Genomic DNA, 19223 nt, shown 5'->3' with positions numbered 1-19223 from the left:
GAACCCAGGACCCTGGAGCTGTGAAGCAGCAGTGCTAACCACTGTGCTACCGTGCCGCCCCAAAGGTTCTTGATTGGTAAAGGGATCAAAGGTTACAAAGGGCAGGAGAATGGATAAACTTATCAGTCATGATTGAATAGCAGAGCAAACACAATGGGCCAAATAGCTTAATTGTGCTCCTATATTTTATGGTCTCATGTTTTCCTTCTGACAACAGCTCAATAATTTCCTGAACTGCTTCCTGTATTAATGAATTTCACATTCTCAACCTGTGAGTAAAAAAATTTGTCCTCATCTTCATCTTGGATTGATTAGTAACGATCATGTATTAATCACTCTTTGCTTATTGATGGTCGCTAGTTTTGAACTCTCTCAAATGGAAGTATTTTCTCCACATCTCCCCTGTCCAAGCACCTGATAATTTTAAAAGACTATCGGGTCACTGCGTAATCCCTTATTTTCTAAAGAAAAATGGTCCAACCCCTTCAATCTCTGCTTACAAAACCCATTGCTGTCAATGCACGATAGAAATCGCAGTGACATTTGTCTTGGTTTGAGTTTCCTGTGTGTAAATCCTCATCTGTAAAAGCAGTTTCAAAAATCCATCACTGTCAGTCCAGGATAAAAATTCTGAACAGACAATTCTCGTTTCTCTGGAACATTTTTTTTTCTTGTTCCCTCAAATCTGTAAATCCCCGTCCCACACACTCTCCCTCCTCCCTGAGCTGAAATCCAAACGCATCTCACCATCTGCACCATTTCTTTCCTCCACTCCCAGTTTTCTCCCTCCCTCTCCTCTGTCTGGGTTCAGTTCTCCAGCTCCTGTCTGCAGACTGACAATAAAACCAATGGGTCTTATTGGGGGTGTTGGGTCTCCAGCGGGTGTTTGTGAATCCTCCCCGCCCACCTCCCAGGGTTTCCTTCCTTCCCAGAGATCAGAGTCCTCATTGATTTGAGGCCAAAGTGTAACCTCTTATTTATTGTCCCCCTCCCCCATCCTCTGATGTGAACCATCCTCCAGTGGCTGAGCCAGGATGGGGCCGTTAACCTGGGCCTGTTCCCGGGAGGGAGGGAGGGAGAAGCCCCGCAGCTGCAAACCAGGGAGCTGACAATGATTCTGAAGGGTTTGCTCCAGCTCACAAAGCCCGGGGACTGATTGACGGCAGCTCGGACCAATAGGAAGAGGGGGCGGGGCTGGAGGACGGAGCGGGAGCGGCTGGTCCTCCAATCAGTTATTGAGAGGCGGGGCTGGGGTGTAAATGAAGCATGCGCAGTGTGATTAATGGCGGTGGAAACGAATCTTGCTCAGCTCCACAATTAGTAAAGGTGGGAATGGCGAGGCAGAGGGAGCGATGGATCAGGCGGGCGGTTTGCGAGATTTCGTAAAGACGTTACATAAACCGCGAATCTTTGAAAAAGAACCTACCGGTAATTGGGGATGGTCCCCGGCCCTTTGCACAGAGCAGGGCCGTAACTTTCTCTCAGTTACAGACCCGGGTTAACCGCCGCCATCTTTTTCGGGCGGTCCCAGCAAGACGCATGCGCAGCTGTCATCTTTCGCGAGGGCACTCGCAATAGGGCGCATGCGCAGATGCCATTTTTATTGGGGTCAATAATTTCGAAATTCTCCAGTGACAGAACGTGGACAACTTGTCCATCAAACTGCTTCACTCTTTCACTTCCAATTTCTCACTGATGCAGCACAACGCACAACAACTGTGCCACCCCCTCAACCATGGTTATATAACATCATGGTTCTGAACAACCTGGCTATTTATTAGTGTCACAAGTAGGCTTACATTAACACTGCAATGAAGTTAATGTGAGAATCCCCTAGTTGCCACATTTCGGCGCCTGTACGGATACGCTGAGGGAGAATTCAGCATGGCCAATGCACCTAACCAACACGTCTTTCAGATTGTGGGAGGAAACTGGAGCACCCGGGGGAAACCCACACAGACACGGGGAGAATGTGCAAACTCTGCAAAGACAGTCACCCAAGCCAGGAATCGAACCCAGGTCTCTGGCACTGTGAGGCAGCAGTGCTAACCACTGTGCCACCGTGCCGTTCACACAGTTGGCAGAGAGAGTGACGGTGTCAGTAGTTTGGGAATGAAGTTTGGAGTGGGAACTGGAAAGTATGGCTTCAGTCTTCTCAATATTTAAATGAGAGAAAATTTCTGATGTTCCAGTTCTGATGTCAGACAAGTCAGGACGATGTGTGAGTTGGAGGGGAACTTAGAGGTAATGGTCTTAACATATGCTGAATACTCTGGCCGTTGTCGGTGGTGGAGGTTGAGGGTTTAGGTGATTCTGTCAGAGTTCTGATCAAGCTGCAAATACAGAAAAATCTCTCTTCTTCATCCTCTGCTTCTTCTCTCTCCCTCTCATTCCCTTCCATAGATACTGGATCGTGTATCGGTCCAGACTGGGTGGCAGGTTCCCTTTCCTGAAGGATATAATGAACCAATTGTTAAATTTATGACAATCCAGCAGTTTTCATGGTCACTCTTTCCTGGTGCCGGCCCCATAAATTAACAGATTCATTCAGCTCCATTTCACCACCCACTTTTCTGTTTTTGTGGCTTCACTCTCACTTTTTCTGTTTCAGAAGGGGTGAATTTGCAATCAGAAAGCTCAAACCAAACATCACGTCAGGATCTGATGGATCACCCAATTTATCGTAACCGGAACATCATTGGATTTTGAACATGGAAGGAAAAAGCACCATTCACAGTGGGGAGAAACCGTACACATGTTCTGTGTGTGCGCGAGACTTCAGCCAATCATCCGGCCTGTCAAGACACAAATGCAGTCACAACAGGGAGAAGCCGTGGAAATGTGGTGACTGTGGAAAGAGATTCAATTACCCATCACAGCTGGAAATTCATCAGCGTGGTCACACAGGGCAGAGGCCATTCACCTGCTGTGTGTGTGGGAAGGGATTCATTAATTCATCTAATCTGATGACACACCAAAGTGTTCACAGTGAGGACAGACCTTTTAAATGTCTGGACTGTGGGAAGTGTTATAAAAATTGTCAGGAACTAATGTACCATCAACGTGTTCACACTGATGAGAGACCATTCAGGTGCTCTCAATGTGGGACTCGGTTCAAACAATCATCTCATCTCACTGTACACCAGCGCACTCACACTGGGGAGAGGCCATTCACCTGCTCTGAGTGTGGGAAGAGATTCACTCAGTCATCCCACCTGCTGAAACACCAGCGAGCATACGAACATAAAAATTAGGAACAAAGAACAGTACAGCACAGGAAACAGGCCCTTCGGCCCTCCAAGCCTGTGCCGCTCCTTGGTCCAACTCGACCAATCGTTTGTATCCCTCCATTCCCAGGCTGCTCATGTGACTATCCAGGTAAGTCTTAAACGATGTCAGCGTGCCTGCCTCCACCACCCTACTTGGCAGCGCATTCCAGGCCCCCACCACCCTCTGTGTAAAAAACGTCCCTCTGATATCTGAGTTATACTTCGCCCCTCTCAGCTTGAGCCCGTGACCCCTCGTGATCGTCACCTCCGACCTGGGAAAAAGCTTCCCACTGTTCACCCTATCTATACCCTTCATAATCTTGTACACCTCTATTCGATCTCCCCTCATTCTCCGTCTTTCCAAGGAGAACAACCCCAGTCTACCCAATCTCTCCTCATAGCTAAGACCCTCCATACCAGGCAACATCCTGGTAAACCTTCTCTGCACTCTCTCTAACGCCTCCACGTCCTTCTGGTAGTGCGGCGACCAGAACTGGACGCAGTACTCCAAATGTGGCCTAACCAGCGTTCTATACAGCTGCATCATCAGACTCCAGCTTTTATACTCTATACCCCGTCCTATAAAGGCAAGCATACCATATGCCTTCTTCACCACCTTCTCCACCTGTGTTGCTACCTTCAAGGATTTGTGGACTTGCACACCTAGGTCCCTCTGTGTTTCTATACTCCTGATGACTCTGCCATTTATTGTATAACTCCTCCCTACATTATTTCTTCCAAAATGCATCACTTCGCATTTATCCGGATTAAACTCCATCTGCAGAAGTAGGTCATTCGGCCCCTCGAGCCTGCTCCACCATTCAGTAAGCTCATGGCTGATCTGATTGTAACCTCAGCTCTACATTCCAGCCTACATCCCATAACCTTTCACCCTCTTGTTAATCAGGAATCTATCTAGCTTTGTCTTAAAAATATTCAAAGACTCTGCTTCCACTGAAGAGGAAGAGAATGGCTTTTAACATTTTCCCTGTGACAAATGTTCGGCTAACTGGCCTGAACTTTCCCACTTTCTCTCTTCCTTTTTGAATCATAAAACATTTGCCATTTTTCCCTGAATCGATGAAATTTTGTAAAATTAAAATGACTGCACCAACAATCTCAGTAGCCTCTTCTTTCAAGACCTTAGGGAGAAGTCCATTCAGACCAGAGAATCTGTCAGCGCACACGCCCAACAATGTGCTCAATACCACTGTTCGTAATTTTCCTGATTTGCGCCATCTCTTCCATTTCCTGATTTACAACTATCTCTGGGAGGTTACTTGTGCTGTCTATAGCAAAGACAGGTGCAAAATATCTGTTTAGTTCATCCACCATAGCCCTACTTTCCACAACTAATTCTCCAGATCACTTTCTATGGGACCAATGCTCACTTTGTTAACTCTTTTCTTATTAAATGTCTATACAAATTCCCTGACAGCCAAGGGCTCGGATGGAGAACAATTTGTTAGATTGTCCTAGAGGGCTTTTTGATACAGTATGTTGACAATCCAACCCGGAGGGGGCCATACTAGACTTGGTATTGGGGAATGAGCTGGGCCAGGTGATCAATGTTTCAGTGGGGGAGCATTTTGGGTTTAGCAACCATAATTCCATAAGATTTCAGATAGTCGTGGATAAGAACAAGAGTGGCCCTCGGGTCAGGCTGCTTAATTAGGCACGGGCCAATTACATCCAAATTAGACAGGAACTGGGGAATGTGGATTGGGAGCAGCTATTTGAAGGTAAATCCATGTCTGGCAGGTGGGAGGCCTTTAAAGGCCAGTTGATTGAAGTGCAGGACAGGCATGTTCTCGCAAAAAATGAAGGACAGAAATGGCAGGATTCAGGAACCATGGATGACAAGGAAAATTGTAAGTTCAGTCAAAAGGAAAAAGGAAGCATATGATCGGCCTAGTCTAAAAATGAATGAAGCGCTTGAGGAGCACATTGAAAGTAGGAAGGAACTTGAACATGGGATTCGGAGGGCTAAAAGGGGCCATGAAATGTCTTTAGTAAACAGGGTCAAGGAGAACCCCAAGGCTTTTTATGCGCATATTAGGAGCAAGAGGGTAGCAAGAGAAAGAGTAGGCCCACTCAAGGACAATGGAGGGAAGTTTTCCGTGGAGCCATAGAAAGTGGGTGAGAACCTTACTGAGTACTTTGTATCGGTATTGATCAAGGAGAAGGACATAACGGATGTTGAGGTCAGGGATAGGTGTGTGAACACTCTAGAGAATGTAAATATATTGAAGGAAGAATTGTTAGGTATCCTAAATTGCGTTAAGGTAGACAAGTCCCCAGGGCCAGGTGGGATCTATCCCAGGTTGCTGCAGGAGACAAGGGAAGAAATAGCTGGGGTTTTAACAGATATCTTCACGTCCTCTTTGACCACAGGTGAGGTTCCAGAGGACTGGAGAATAGCCAATGTTGTTCCCTTGTTTGAGAAAGGAAGCAGGGATAATCCAGGACTTATAGGCCGGTGATCTTGATGTCAGTGGTGGGGAAGCTTTTGGAGAAGATACTGAGAGACAGGATATATGCACATTTGGAAGAAAATGGACGAGTTAGTCTCAGGCAGCAAGGTTTTGTCTCACTAACTTGATTAAGTTTTTTGAAGATGTGACAAAGATAATTGATGAGGGAAGGGCTATGGACGTAGTTTACTAAGGTGTTTGACAAGGTCCCACATGGCAGACTGGTACATAAACTAAAAATCACATGTGATTCAGGGTGGGCTGGCTAGATGGATACAGAACTGACTTTGCTTTAAGAGACAGAAAGTAGCAGTGCAAGGGTGTTTTTCATCCATAGTTAGTGGTGTTCCGCAGGGATCAGTACTGGGACCTCTGTTAGTAGTATATATAAATGATCTGGAGGAAAATGTGGGGGATTAGTAAATTTGCGGATGACACAAAGACTGTTGGAGTTGCTGATAGTACCAGGGATTGTCAGAGGATACAACAGAATTTAGATAAATTGGAGACTTGGGCACAGAAATGGCAGATGGAGTTTCATCCATACGAATACGAGGTGACGCATTTTGGAGGATCAAATGTAGATGTGAATTATATTGTAAATAGTAGAACCCTTAGGAACATTAAGATACAAAGGGATCTAGGCATGCAAGTTTACAGTTCCCTAAAATTGGCAACACAGATGGCCAAAGTGATTAAAAAAGCAGAAGTCATGCTTGCCTTCATCAGCCGGGGCATTGAGTACAAAAGTTGGGAAATCATGTTGCAGCGATATAAAACCTTGGTTAGGCTGCATTTGGACTATCAGGTCTCCCCTCATCCTACATCTTTCCAGTGAAAACAAGACTAGTTTATTCAATCTCTCCTCATGGTCCACACCTCGAGACCAGGCAACATCCGGGTGAACCTTCTCTGCACTCTCTCCAAAGCTTCCATGTCTTTCTGGTGGTGTGGTGACACAACTGCATGCAATACCTAAAATGCGCCTAACCAAGGTTTTACTCACACATGTTGGCCAGAGAAGGACGTTTGAGTCTGAAACAAAAGCTGTGCTGTTTCAAATCAAACTGCGGGACTTGGAAGAAAATGCTGGGAAGAGATTTTACAAAGACCCCTCCCCCAGTCCCTCAGCTGGCAGCCCAGCACGCAGGCGCAGAGAGCGCTGCTGAGCCGAGCTGTTCGGAGCAGGCGCAGAGAGCGCTGCTGAGCCGAGCTGTCCGGAGCAGGCGCAGTGCGGCTGCCGCCAGCGGTCGCTCTCGATCTCTTTTTGGAGCAGCAGCCGCCGTAGAGAGAGGGGGGAGGGGGAGATCACCGAGCGGCTTCTCGCTCTGGCCGGAGCCGCCAGCCGGTTGCCTGGAAACCTTGGCTCGAGGAGGTGCAGGGGGGAAGGGACCAATGGGCGGGAAACGCGGGCCGGGCCTGCGCACTGGAAAACCATGACGGCACCGCGAAGCGGACTGATTCCTATTGGCTGATTCAGGCGGGGCTCCTTTGTGACGTCACAGTGCTGAAGTTATCCAATGAGCTTCGGAGTGAAACTCCCTCCTCTGCAACATCTGGGAGGAAATCAATGTTTCCCCCTTTCCATTTCTTTTCTCATTCTGGGGGAAATTGGGGACTTGCAGCAACTGAAGGGAAAGGAAGTGAATCCAGGGAGGCTGCAGACTCTGGAAAGGAAGCAGACGAACATCGGAATTAGGAGCAGGACAAGGTCCAGGTATCTTTTCCTTTTTCTCTCAAAGACATCCTTTAGCTCTCTCAGTTTGACACATTTATTTGTCTGGTTAATAGGATGGCCTCCTACCTAATGCTCACAATTAAAACGTTTTCCCAAGAGATGGATGACGTTTAAAGGAAGAGTAAATCAACTGAGGACAGAGATAGCGTGGTCATATGGCACATACAAAATCATTTATGATTCTCTGAAGTTCGTTATAATTATTTCTTGTCTTGAAATATATAGCAGCGTTGCTATGTTTTATATTTCAAGCCACAGAGTCACTGTGGCACAAAATGAATCTATTTGGCAACTCAAGTCCATACCAACTGTCTGTGCAGAAAGTCAGTCAATTCCATACCCCTCAATATCCCCATTTCCCTGAAAGTTTATTTCCTTAAGTGTCCATCAAATTTCATTTTGAAATCACTGATCATCTCCAGTTACACCACTCTCATCAGCAGCAAGTTCCAGGGCCTAAAAAAAGTTCTTCCTCACTGATCCCTATCTCGCCAATCACATAACAGAGTGCTGTATATTACACATATTTATTATCCATTAAATATGCAAATATATAAAATATATATGGGCCATTTAGAACATCATATCTGTACCCGACTCTCCAAATGAGCATTATAACTGAGTGCCATTCTCCTGTGTTTTTTTCTCTCTGGGAAATACAGAGAGTTGTGGTAAATTGAATGAATGCCATGAATTCTAAGGGAGAAATTGCTGGTGATTTTGTGGAGACTGGTTTTATTGAAAGTAAAAAGTATCCCATCTATTCAAATACTATTTGTCTGTCAATGCCTGATTCATTTATGTTGCTTTTATTTTGATTTTTACAAGGAAACATTTTAAAAAGTGAAACCTCACTCATTTTATCCTTGGAATTGTCTGGGAATGTGTTTATTATAGAGTTATCAGTTGGCTTGGGACGTAACAACAGAGATATATCCAGTGTTGTTTTATAGTATGTATTAGGTCTAATATTTATATTTCAGTAAAATAATGTATTTATTATTTCCATTCTTGTAACCTAGTACTGCAGTGATGTTATACATTTCCAGTCATAGACTCGACACTTCAGAAGGAACTTGAGTCCATGTCAACTTTCTGCAGGGCGATCCACTCAGCCCCATTCCCCTCTATATCTCCATTAGTGCAGCATGTTCATTTCCTTTGTGTGCCGATCCAATCTCATTTTGAAACCATTTGTCTCCTGCTCCACCATCCTCATAGACATTGAGTTCCATAGAAGCACAGTAAAAAAGGTTTAGGAGTAGCCAATTTGGCCCTTTAAGTCTGGGCTTCCATTCATTATGATAATAGCCCAAACCCCCATATCCTTTGATCCCTTTTGCCTTTTAACTTTGTGTCTCTCTCCATAGATAAACTAATGTTTGCCAGTTGCATGAGGAGAAAATGAGTTTTTTTCTGTTTTAAATCAATTTCACAGCATTTTAGGAGAGGAGGATTTGCAGTTGGTAAACAGAAATCAAACGTGATCTCAGTCCTGATCGAGTCGACCAATTTATTGTAACCTGAATATCATTGTATTTTGAATATAGAAGGAAAAAGCACCATTCACAGTGGAGAGAAACTGTACACGTGTTCTGTGTGTGGGGACAAGACTTCACCCAATCATCTGGCCTTTCAGAACATAATTGCAGTCACAACAGGGAGATGGCTTGGAAATGTGAGGATTGTTGGAAGGGATTTGATTACCCATCCCACCTGGAAACTCATCGACGCATTCACACCGGGGAGAGACCTTTCACCTGCTCTCAATGTGGGAAGGGATTCACTACCTCATCCCATCTGCTGAAACACCAGCGAATTCACACAGGGGAGAGACCGTTCACATGTTCTGTGTGTAGGAAGGAATTCAATCAGTCATCCAACCTAGCGATACACGAGCGAATTCATACTGAGGAAAGGCCATTCACCTGCTCTCAGTGTGGGAAGGGATTTACTCAGTCATCCACGCTGCTAAATCACCAGCGAGTTCACACTGGGGAGAGGCCATTCACCTGCTCCCAGTGTGGGAAGGGATTCACTACCCCAGCCATCCTGCTGAAACACCAGCGAATTCACACTGGGGAGAGGCCGTTCACCTGCTCTGTGTGTGGAAAGGGATTCATTACCTCATGCACACTGCTAAATCACCAGCGAACTCACACTGGGGAGAGGCCATTCACTTGCTCCCAGTGTGGGAAGGGATACATTACTTCATCCAGGCTGCTAAAACACCAGCAAATTCACAAGTAACTATTGTGATTGGATTTTGCTGTTAATCATATTCAGACTGAACCATGTTCATTTGGGTCTGTTTCTGCTGAATTGAAAAATAACTCCAGCCCTGTTATAGGTGTTAACATAATTGGCTTAGAAGGGGAGGATTTGGCGTCAGGATACTCGCTCAGAAGATCAGATCAGGATTGGATGGAGCCGCACAATTTAACCTTAACAGCAGAGAATTTTGAACATGGAAGGAAACAGCACCATTCACATCCACAGTCACATTAGGGAGAAACCGTGTAAATGTGGAGACTGTGAGGAGAAATTCAGTTACCCGTCAGAGGATTCTGAGTGTCCTGGTTCATGAGTCACAAAAGGCTAGTAGAAGGGTACTGCAAATAATTGGGAAAGTTAACATAATGTTATTGTTTATTGTGAGGGGAATTGAATACAAAAGAGAGGTTATGCTTCTGCTTTACAGAACACTGGTGATTTGGAATATTATTAAAATATTTTGTCTCCTTATTTAAAGAAGAATATAAATGTGTTAGAAGCAGTTCAGAGAAGGTCTACTAGACTATACCAGAAATGTGAGGTTGTCTTATGAGGAAAGACTGAGTAGCCTGAGCTTGTATCTACTGGAGCTTAAAAGAATAAGAGACAATTTGATTGAAATCTTTTTCAGTTCCTGAGGTATTTTGACAGGATCGATTTAAAGAGGATGATTTCTCATGTGAGCGAATCTAATTCTTATTATTGAATACATTATTGAAAAATAAAATGTTGCTCAGTTGACACAAAGATGAGAAATAAATGTTTTCTCTTAGAGGGCAGCGAGTCTCTGGAACTCTCTTCCTCAAAAAGCATTGGAAGCAGTGTCTTTGAATATTTTGAAGGCAGAGCTGGATAGATTCTTGATTGCTTCCACCCTAAACACGTTAAAGAAGCCATCCCCTACGGACAAGCCCTCCGTATACACAGGATCTGCTCGGATGAGGAGGATCGCAACAGACACCTCCAGACACTGAAAGATGCCCTCATAAGAACAGGATATGGCGCTCGACTCATTGATCAACAGTTCCGACGCGCCACAGCGAAAAGCCGCACCGACCTCCTCAGAAGACAAACACGGGACACAGTGGACAGAGTACCCTTCGTCATCCAGTACTTCCCCGGAGCGGAGAAGCTACGGCATCTCCTCCGGAGCCTTCAACATGTCATTGATGAAGACGAACATCTCGCCAAGGCCATCCCCACACCCCCACTTCTTGCCTTCAAACAACCACGCAACCTCAAACAGACCATTGTCCGCAGCAAACTACCCAGCCTTCAGGAGAACAGTGACCACGACACCACACAACCCTGCCACAGCAACCTCTGGAAGACGTGCCGGATCATCGACACGGATGCCATCGTCTCACGTGAGAACACCATCTACCAGGTACACAGTACCTACTCTTGCAACTCGGCCAACATTGTCTACCTGATACGCTGCAGGAAAGGATGTCCCGAGGCATGGTACATTGGGGAAACCATGCAGACGCTATGACAATGGATGAATGAACACCGCTCAACAATCACCAGGCAAGACTGTTCTCTTCCTGTGGGGGAGCACTTCAGCAGTCATGGGCATTCAGCCTTGGATCTTCAGGTAAGCGTTCTCCAAGGCGGCCTTCACAACACACGACAGTGCAGAGTCGCTGAGCAGAAACTGATAGCCAAGTTCCGCACACATGAGGACGGCCTAAACCGGGATGTTGGATTTATGTCACATTATCAGTAACCCCCACAGCTTGCCTCCTGGGCTTGCAGAATCTCACCAGCTGTTCTGTCTGGAGACAATACACATCTCTTTAACCTGTGTTTAATGTCCCCTCCACCCACATTGTCTGTACCTTTAAGACCTGGCTGGCTGTAGGGATTCGCATTCTAATTAGTATTCTGTAACTTGATTTTGTGCCTGTTTGCACTGTTTGAGAGCAGATTTCCACTCCATCTGACGAAGGAGCAGCACTCCGAAAGCTTATGGTATTTGCTACCAAATAAACCTGTTGGACTTTAACCTGGTGTTGTGAGACTTCTTACTAGATTCTTGATTAACAGGGGGTAAAAGGAATGTGGATTTGAGGTTACAATCAGATCAACCAGGGTCTTATTGAGTGGCGGAGCAGGCTAGAGGGGCCGAGTGGCCTACTCCTGCTCCTAATTTGTATGTTGATATTTGTGTGGAAAGTTATCACAGTATTGCTGTTTATAAACAAAGCATAGTTATAAATGTTAAGTTATACATTGTTAAGTAAAATACATTCAGTTTGTGTTCGACATGAAAAGCGTTGAGCTTTTTTAATATCTCAAACACAATTTGGAACCTTTGAAGGTATCTTTCCCCTATCTCCTCCATCTTCACCTCCAGTGTGAGGAGCTCAAGGAGCTTCTTTGTCATTAAGATTTAGACAATGTAATCAGCTGCCTCGACTGCTTCCCTCCCTTCCCCGAGCCCAGCGAGCCAAACTCTCTCTCATGACCCCCCTTGCTGTAGCCCTAAATTTGATCCTTTGTTTCAATTCTCTCCTATCTCTCCTTGTATCCTCTCAGAGTATATCTTTCCAGCAATCCCACCTCCTCCCTCGACCTTATTCCCACTAAACTGCTCCTCACCCAACTTCCCTATTTTCACTGATATCGTTCATGGTTCTCTCCCTTCAGGTATTCCTATGTCCTTCAGTTCTGCCATCATCACCAGCACCCTCCCCCAATGAAACCAACCCTTAACTCCCAATATCCTTGTAAACTCCCGCCCCAATCTCTAACCGTCTTTTCCCCTGTAACGTCCTTGTCACCTCCCAAATCCATACCCTTTTTCCCTGTACCTCCATGTTTCAACCCTCCAATCGGATTTCTGTCTCTGCTACAGTGCAGACACAGCTCTCTCTCACTGTCCTGCTCATTCTGTCTGCAATCAGCCCAATTCACCAGTGCCTGTAAACAACTCCCTCAGTTATTTTACTTTAAGCAAGACTTTTAACCACTGGATAAGACGTTCTCCCCATGTCTGTGTGGGTTTCCTCCAGGTGCTCTGGTTTCCTCACACTCCAAAGATGTGTGGGTTAGGTTGATTGGCTATTCTAAATTGACCTTGAGTGTCAGGGGGATTAGCAGGGTAAATGGGTTATGGGATTAGGCCTGGGTGGGATTGTTGTTGGTGCAGGTTCCCTGGGCCGAATGGCCTCCTTCAGCACTGTAGGGATTCTATGACAGGAATCTTGGATAATCAGTTGAAGGAAGCTTATTTAAAAGAAAAATACTTATCAATATAGAATGGAAAAATATACTTAACAGGACAGACTTTTATAATTTATGTTGGTTGATCAGGCTGAAGATGTGTAATTCCTCATTTCCCTCTTTAACAACAGTCCTGATGAGATTCTTGTTTTGTTGATTTCCAGAAACATAGAAAATAGAAGCAGGAATAGGTCATTTGGCACTTCGAGCCTGCTCTGCTATTCAATATGATCATGACTGACCCCCTATCTCAACACCATTCTCCACTGATCTCCCCAAACTCCTTGATGCTTTTAGAGTCTGAATATATCTCAGAAGGTAAACTGATATATTTCTAATGTTTTGGCCTCCACAGCCTTCTGTGCTGGTGAATTCCACAAGTTCACCACTCTCTGCATGAAGAAATTTCTCTTCATCTCACTCCTAAACTTCCCCATATCATATTTCATATATTATAATCATATTTGATTTCAGGCATTATCAAGATCTTTGTTTTAGATGGTCTTTTATTTCCTAAAAATAACACAAATTTTCTCTGACTTTTTTTCCGAAATTAACCCAAATTCAAGTAGAAATATTTATTGTGAAAAACAAATTGTTTTTGACACTGAGGAACCACCTGGCTGTTAGTTGTTAGTTTCTTTTTGTTCTGACAATATGATTATTCCCCTAAACGTTCCCTTTGGATGTTCAAATCAGCCATTCATATCAATTTATTTTGTCAATTTCAATTTGAGGAATAATCTCTTAAAATAAAGCAAATTACTGCGGCTGCTGGAATCTGAAACAAAAACAGAAAATGCTGAGAAATCTCAGCAGGTCTGACAGCATCTGTGGAGAGAGAATAGAGCCAACATTTTGAGTCTAGATGACCCTTCATTAGAGCTCAACAATTGTACCCAGCCTTGTTGACTTTAAATGGTGATTTACATCAGAGACGTAAATGTTTGCAATCAGTTTTGAGGTAACTTCCAACAGCTGAACAATGCAGTCACGTGGGACCAGGATATTGAAGTCGATGATCAGCCTATTGAATTTGATGATTATAATGAATGGTGGAGCAGGTTTGAAGGGCCAAATGGCCTACTCCTGCTTCTCGTTTCTATGTTTCTATGACAGCGCATTCCACATCCGGAATTCGGCAGCATTCCGACTTCTGGGCTGCCAGCACTTCGTGCCTGATAATACATTCATTGTCATCAATTAGCAGCAAGGGCGGGTTGTAGACCTTCATTTTGCTCAATGAGTGTTGGAGAGTGGGATGTTTAGTGTCGGAGGTTGCAGGCAGTGACCCAGAACAAGGTCACGGCCAGCACTTCAAAAGGCTCCCTGTATGGGACAGTGTCAGCTGACTCATCAGATGATCATTTGAGTGGATTAACGAGACAGAGAAAAGATGTGGGCATTTTCCAGTCTGTTCAGTTAAGTGCATTAAATTGTTAATCTCTGCAAACCATGCCAGTTTTCAGAGGCAGTATTTTTAAAAATCAGCAATACCTTTTGGCATTGAGGAGCTGGACATTCGTTACATATTTCCAAATGTCTGTGCCATTGGAGCAGGGGGAGAGGGGAACCAGAAGGGCCAAACCAGCCTTGAGGCTGCCTTGGTGTCCTCCTGCATGAGGCTGCCTTGGTGTCCTCCTGCATGAGGCTGCCCTTGGTGCCCTCCTGCATGAGGCTGCCTTGGTGCCCTCCTGCATGACGTTCATCATTGACATGGCCAGCTCATGTCAACTGCTGGCAAGACGGGGAAGCTCAGCCACTCGCACAGATACAGAGAGAATGTACAAACTCCCCACAGGCAGTCACCCAAGGCCGGAATTGAACCTGGGTCCCTGGCGCTGTGAGGCAGCGGTGCTAACCACTGTGCCATCGTCCAAATCTTTACAGCTGTATTTAACAAACGCTTTTGCGAAAGGGGCGTCACAATCAAATCCAGTGACAACCCACAGGTACTTTGTGTGGTCACCCCACCTCAACCCAAACCCAAACCCACGAATTTTCACCCCAGTCCCAGGAGTTTGGAGACCGGCTGAATAATGGCAGCCGCATACCCACAATCCACGGCGCTGGGGAAACCGCTCTATTCGCCACGCAGGCAGGCGGCCCGGAATGCGCATGTCCAGGGGAGAGGGAAGGTGCGCATGTACGGAGGAGGTCCCACCCGCCATTATGTCGCGTGAGATGTTCACCAATGGGAAGAGTTGGAGGACCGGAAGCCCTCTGGTCCTCCAGCCAATCAGAATGCTGTCTTTGTGACAATGCAGATTGAGCTTCATGCAGACAGAAACGTTCTTCTGTCTCTCCAACATCTGTGAGTGAAACACTTTCTTTTCTCCCCCTTTCCATTTCTTTTCTCATTTTGGGGACTTGCAGCAACTGAAGGGAAAGGAAATGAATCCAGGGAGGCTGCAGACTCTGGAAAGGTTGTCCAGGTCTCTCTCTCTTAAAGACATTAACATTCTTTAGCTCCCTCAGCTTAATACATTTATTTGTCTGGCTAAAAGGATGGTCTATTTTCCTAATGTTCACAATTAAAGGGGTGGATCCCCAGGAGATAGCTGATATTAAGGAGACAGTAAGTTAATATAGGACAGGGATATGTCAAGTGTTGTTCTATGATGTGGATTAGATGCAAGGTAAGAATGGCGGGAGAAAGTAAAGAATTTTCTATAAAAACTAGAATTGTCTTTTCTGAATTTGAGTTGCACTGACAGTGATGAACTTTGGAACTCATTTTACAGAATATCAGAATTGGACTTCTCAAAACAAATACTCGTGGTGATCTGCCAGATTAACTTGATAAATCGGGACCTGAACAACATTGGCCTTTGGAATCTATAAAGAGAAATATTTGTCTGTTCTGTCTGCTTCAAGAGATTTCAACCATAAGTGTGATTGGAAAACATGGAGACACAGACATGAGTGGGTGTTCCTGTGCAGTGACTGAATAAAGCTTCAACCAGTGACACAGCTTGAAAAGACATCACTAGTCACTATTCAGGTTTTTTATGTATGGACAAGGCTTCAACTGACTGTCAAACTGGTAGAGACACATGGACACCTACACCATGGAGAAACCATGGAAATGTGGAGACTGGCAAAGGATTCAATTTCCCATATCAGCTGGAAACTCATCGACGCAGTCACACTGGGGAGAGGCCGTTCACTTGCTTGGAGTGTGGGAAGGGATTCGCTCATTCATCCTCCCTGCAGACACACAAACGAGTTCACACAGGGGAGAGGCTATTCACCTGTCCCGAGTGTGGGAAAGGATTCACAAGTTCATCCCACCTGCAGACACACAAGCGAGTTCACAGCGGGGAGAGGCCATTTACCTGCTCCAATTGTGGAAAGGGATTCAGTGATTCATCCAACCTGTTGATGCACCAGCGAGTTCACACCAGGGAGAGGCGGTTCACCTGCTCGGAGTGCGGGAAGGAATTCACACAGTTATCCCACCTACAGTCACACGAGCGCATTCACACCGGTGAGAGACCATTCAGCTGCTCAGAGTGTGGGAAGGCATTCAGTGATTCATCCAACCTGCTGAGGCACCAGCGAGTTCACACTGGGGAGAGGCCATTCGCCTGCTCCAAGTGTGGGAAGGGATTTACTGATTCATCCAACCTGCTGATGCACCAGAGGGTTCATACCAGAGAGAGACCATTCCCCTGCTCAATGTGTGGAATGAGATTCAGTGATTCATTCAGTCTGCTGATGCACCAACAGGTTCACACAGGGGAGAAACCGTTCACCTGCTCTACCTGTGGGAAGGGATTTAGTCGCTCATCCCATCTGTTGATGCACCAGCGATTTCGCACTGGGGAGAGGCCATTCACCTGCCCCGATTGTGGGAAGGGATTCCCAGATGCATCTAATCTGCAGAAACACCGACGAGTTCACACTGGGGAGAGACCATTCACCTGCTCTGACTGTGGGAAAGGATTCACTAATTCATCGCAGCTGCTGAGACACCAGCAAGTTCACAAGTGATGACAGGGGTTGGATTCTGCTGTTATTGCTGCTGTTAATCACATCCAGGACTGAAGCATGTTCATTCTGACAGGTGATGAAGTGGAGGGTCAGGGGGTTTCTTTCTGCTGGACTGGCCGGCCGGTCTCACAACTTTGCTTCCAGTGGGCTGATGCTCTTTGAGCCTGGGAGAGCACATTTCCACTGAAATGATCCACAAAAACTGAAGACAATATTTATTCTATCTGACACAATAAATAATGTTTTTCCTACCACTACAGGGAGATCCATTTGTCTCTGTTCCATTGAGTCTACAGCACAGGGCCGGGCCAGTCAGCTCAATTGGTCTGTGTCAGTATTTATGCTCCACATGAGCCTCCACCCACCCCTCTTCATCTCCCCCCATCAGCATATCCTTCTATTCCTCTCTCCCTCATGTATGTATCCAGCTTCCCCTTCAATGTATTCATGCTGTTCACCTCAACCACTCGCTGTGGTCGTGAGTTCCACATTCTCACCATTCGCTGGGTAAAGAGATTTCTCATGAAATCCCGATTGGATTATTGAACCCCTTCATAATCTTAAAGACTTCCAGCAGGTCACCTCTCAGCCTTCTCTTTTGTAAAAAACAGCCCACCATTCGCAATGTGTCAAATTTAGACTAAACCTTTAACAATGACTTTGATGCGGGGACATTGTGAGGAACAAGGAAAAAAAGCATTTCTATAGCACCTCTCACAACCACAGGGTGTCAGGTGAACATGTGAAACAGGAGCCTGTTCTGCCATTCAACACGATCAATACTAAGGAAATTTGGCATTCTTTCTGGTTGTGTCACAGCTTGGTCTGGGGCTCCTGCTCTGCCCAAGACCGCAAGGAACTACCAAAGGTCGTGAATGTAGCCCAATGCATCACGCAAATCAGCCTCCCATCCATTGACTCTGTCTACACTTCCCGCTGCCTCGGCAAAGCAGCCAGCATAATTAAGGACCCCCCGACACACCCCAGACATTCCCTCTTCCACCTTCTTCTGTTGGGAAAAAGATACAAAAGTCTGAGGTCACATACCAACTGACTCAAGAACAGCTTCTTCCCTGCTGCTGTCAGACTTCTGAATGGACTTGCCTTGCATTAAGTTGATCTTTCTCTACTGTGACTGTAACACTACATTCTGCACTTTCTCGTTTCTTTATGAATGGTATGCTTTGTATAGTGCACAAGAAACAATACTTTTCACTGTATGTTAATACATGTGACAATAATAAATCAAATCAAATCATGGCTGATCTGATTGAAACCTCAACTCACATTCCCACCTCCCCTGATAACCTTTCACCACCTTGTTTCTCTGGAATCTGTCTAACTCTGCCTTTGTCCTGAAGCATTTTGCAGTGAATGAAGTTCTGTGAATTGTAGTGACTGTGCTAATGGAGGAAACTGCAGGCCTGGGAAATCAAATTTAGTTTTAAAATCAATCACTTTCATACCATATTCATTGCTATAAGTAACAAGGTCAAGGAAACCATTTTAAACTCGAACATGTGGCTTCTAACAGTCTCTTCACCTTCTGTCAGTTGTCTTTATTCGCTACAAATTGATTTTACATTAAAAGCCAGTCATGAAGCATATGATTATTCAGTAACGAACCTTGATTAAGATGTAATCAGTGACTCAATATAATAGACAACTATACCATACAGGCTAGATCTTTATTTTAAAATTTTAACACTGAACAACCTGAAATGTGTCCAGAAACTGCAGAGCCAACAGAAATTGTTTAAAGAAAGAAATTATTTTATAATTTTGATAAGCTACAGGATATCATATTCTTCCAAAGTCCAGCTGAAGAATAAGGTTCACTGTTCAGTCTGGTCAGGATTAGTAAGGAAGAAAGCTGTTGACTTTCCACAAACTGTTGGTTTGCACCGGTCTATCTTGTAGTAACCAAGTTTATTAAATAAAGATTACTGTATTAATTAGCTAGCATTCAGTAACAAATAACTGGAGAAGTAGTGAGATTTAATTGAGTTACGGTTAATAAATCAATAAAGAATGTCATTTTTTTGTTTATCTATTAGTGTCACAAGTAGTCTTATAGTAAAAGGCTGAGTTTTATTTGCTGTAAAAACATATCATTTGAATTGCTGTGTAAGTAAAGAATGTGCAATGATGATAAATGTACTGGTAAGAGAGACCTTCAAGCTCTGATTTGTCTCAGAATTTGAAATTGTCTGAATACCTGATTGTATAGAATCAGATAAAGGG

The 19223-nt window shown here is 44.8% G+C and overlaps 1 protein-coding gene across 1 annotated transcript; it reads left to right on the top strand.

Annotated features, from left to right (window-relative positions):
- Positions 1-1295: 1295 nt before the first annotated feature.
- LOC144482975 (uncharacterized) lies at positions 1296-16979 on the top strand. The gene is made up of 5 exons (XM_078201803.1): positions 1296-1428; positions 2612-3189; positions 9172-9652; positions 16145-16631; positions 16716-16979. The coding sequence occupies exons 2-5, from the start codon at positions 2712-2714 to the stop codon at positions 16977-16979; spliced, it is 1710 nt and encodes a 569-aa protein (XP_078057929.1). The 5' UTR covers positions 1296-1428; positions 2612-2711.
- The last annotated feature ends 2244 nt before the right edge of the window (positions 16980-19223 follow it).

The sequence above is a fragment of the Mustelus asterias genome, unplaced genomic scaffold, assembly GCF_964213995.1.
Source record: "Mustelus asterias unplaced genomic scaffold, sMusAst1.hap1.1 HAP1_SCAFFOLD_44, whole genome shotgun sequence".
Taxonomy (NCBI): domain Eukaryota; kingdom Metazoa; phylum Chordata; class Chondrichthyes; order Carcharhiniformes; family Triakidae; genus Mustelus; species Mustelus asterias.
The sequence above is the reverse complement of the archived record's forward strand: the minus strand, read 5'-3'. Positions and strand labels throughout refer to the sequence as shown.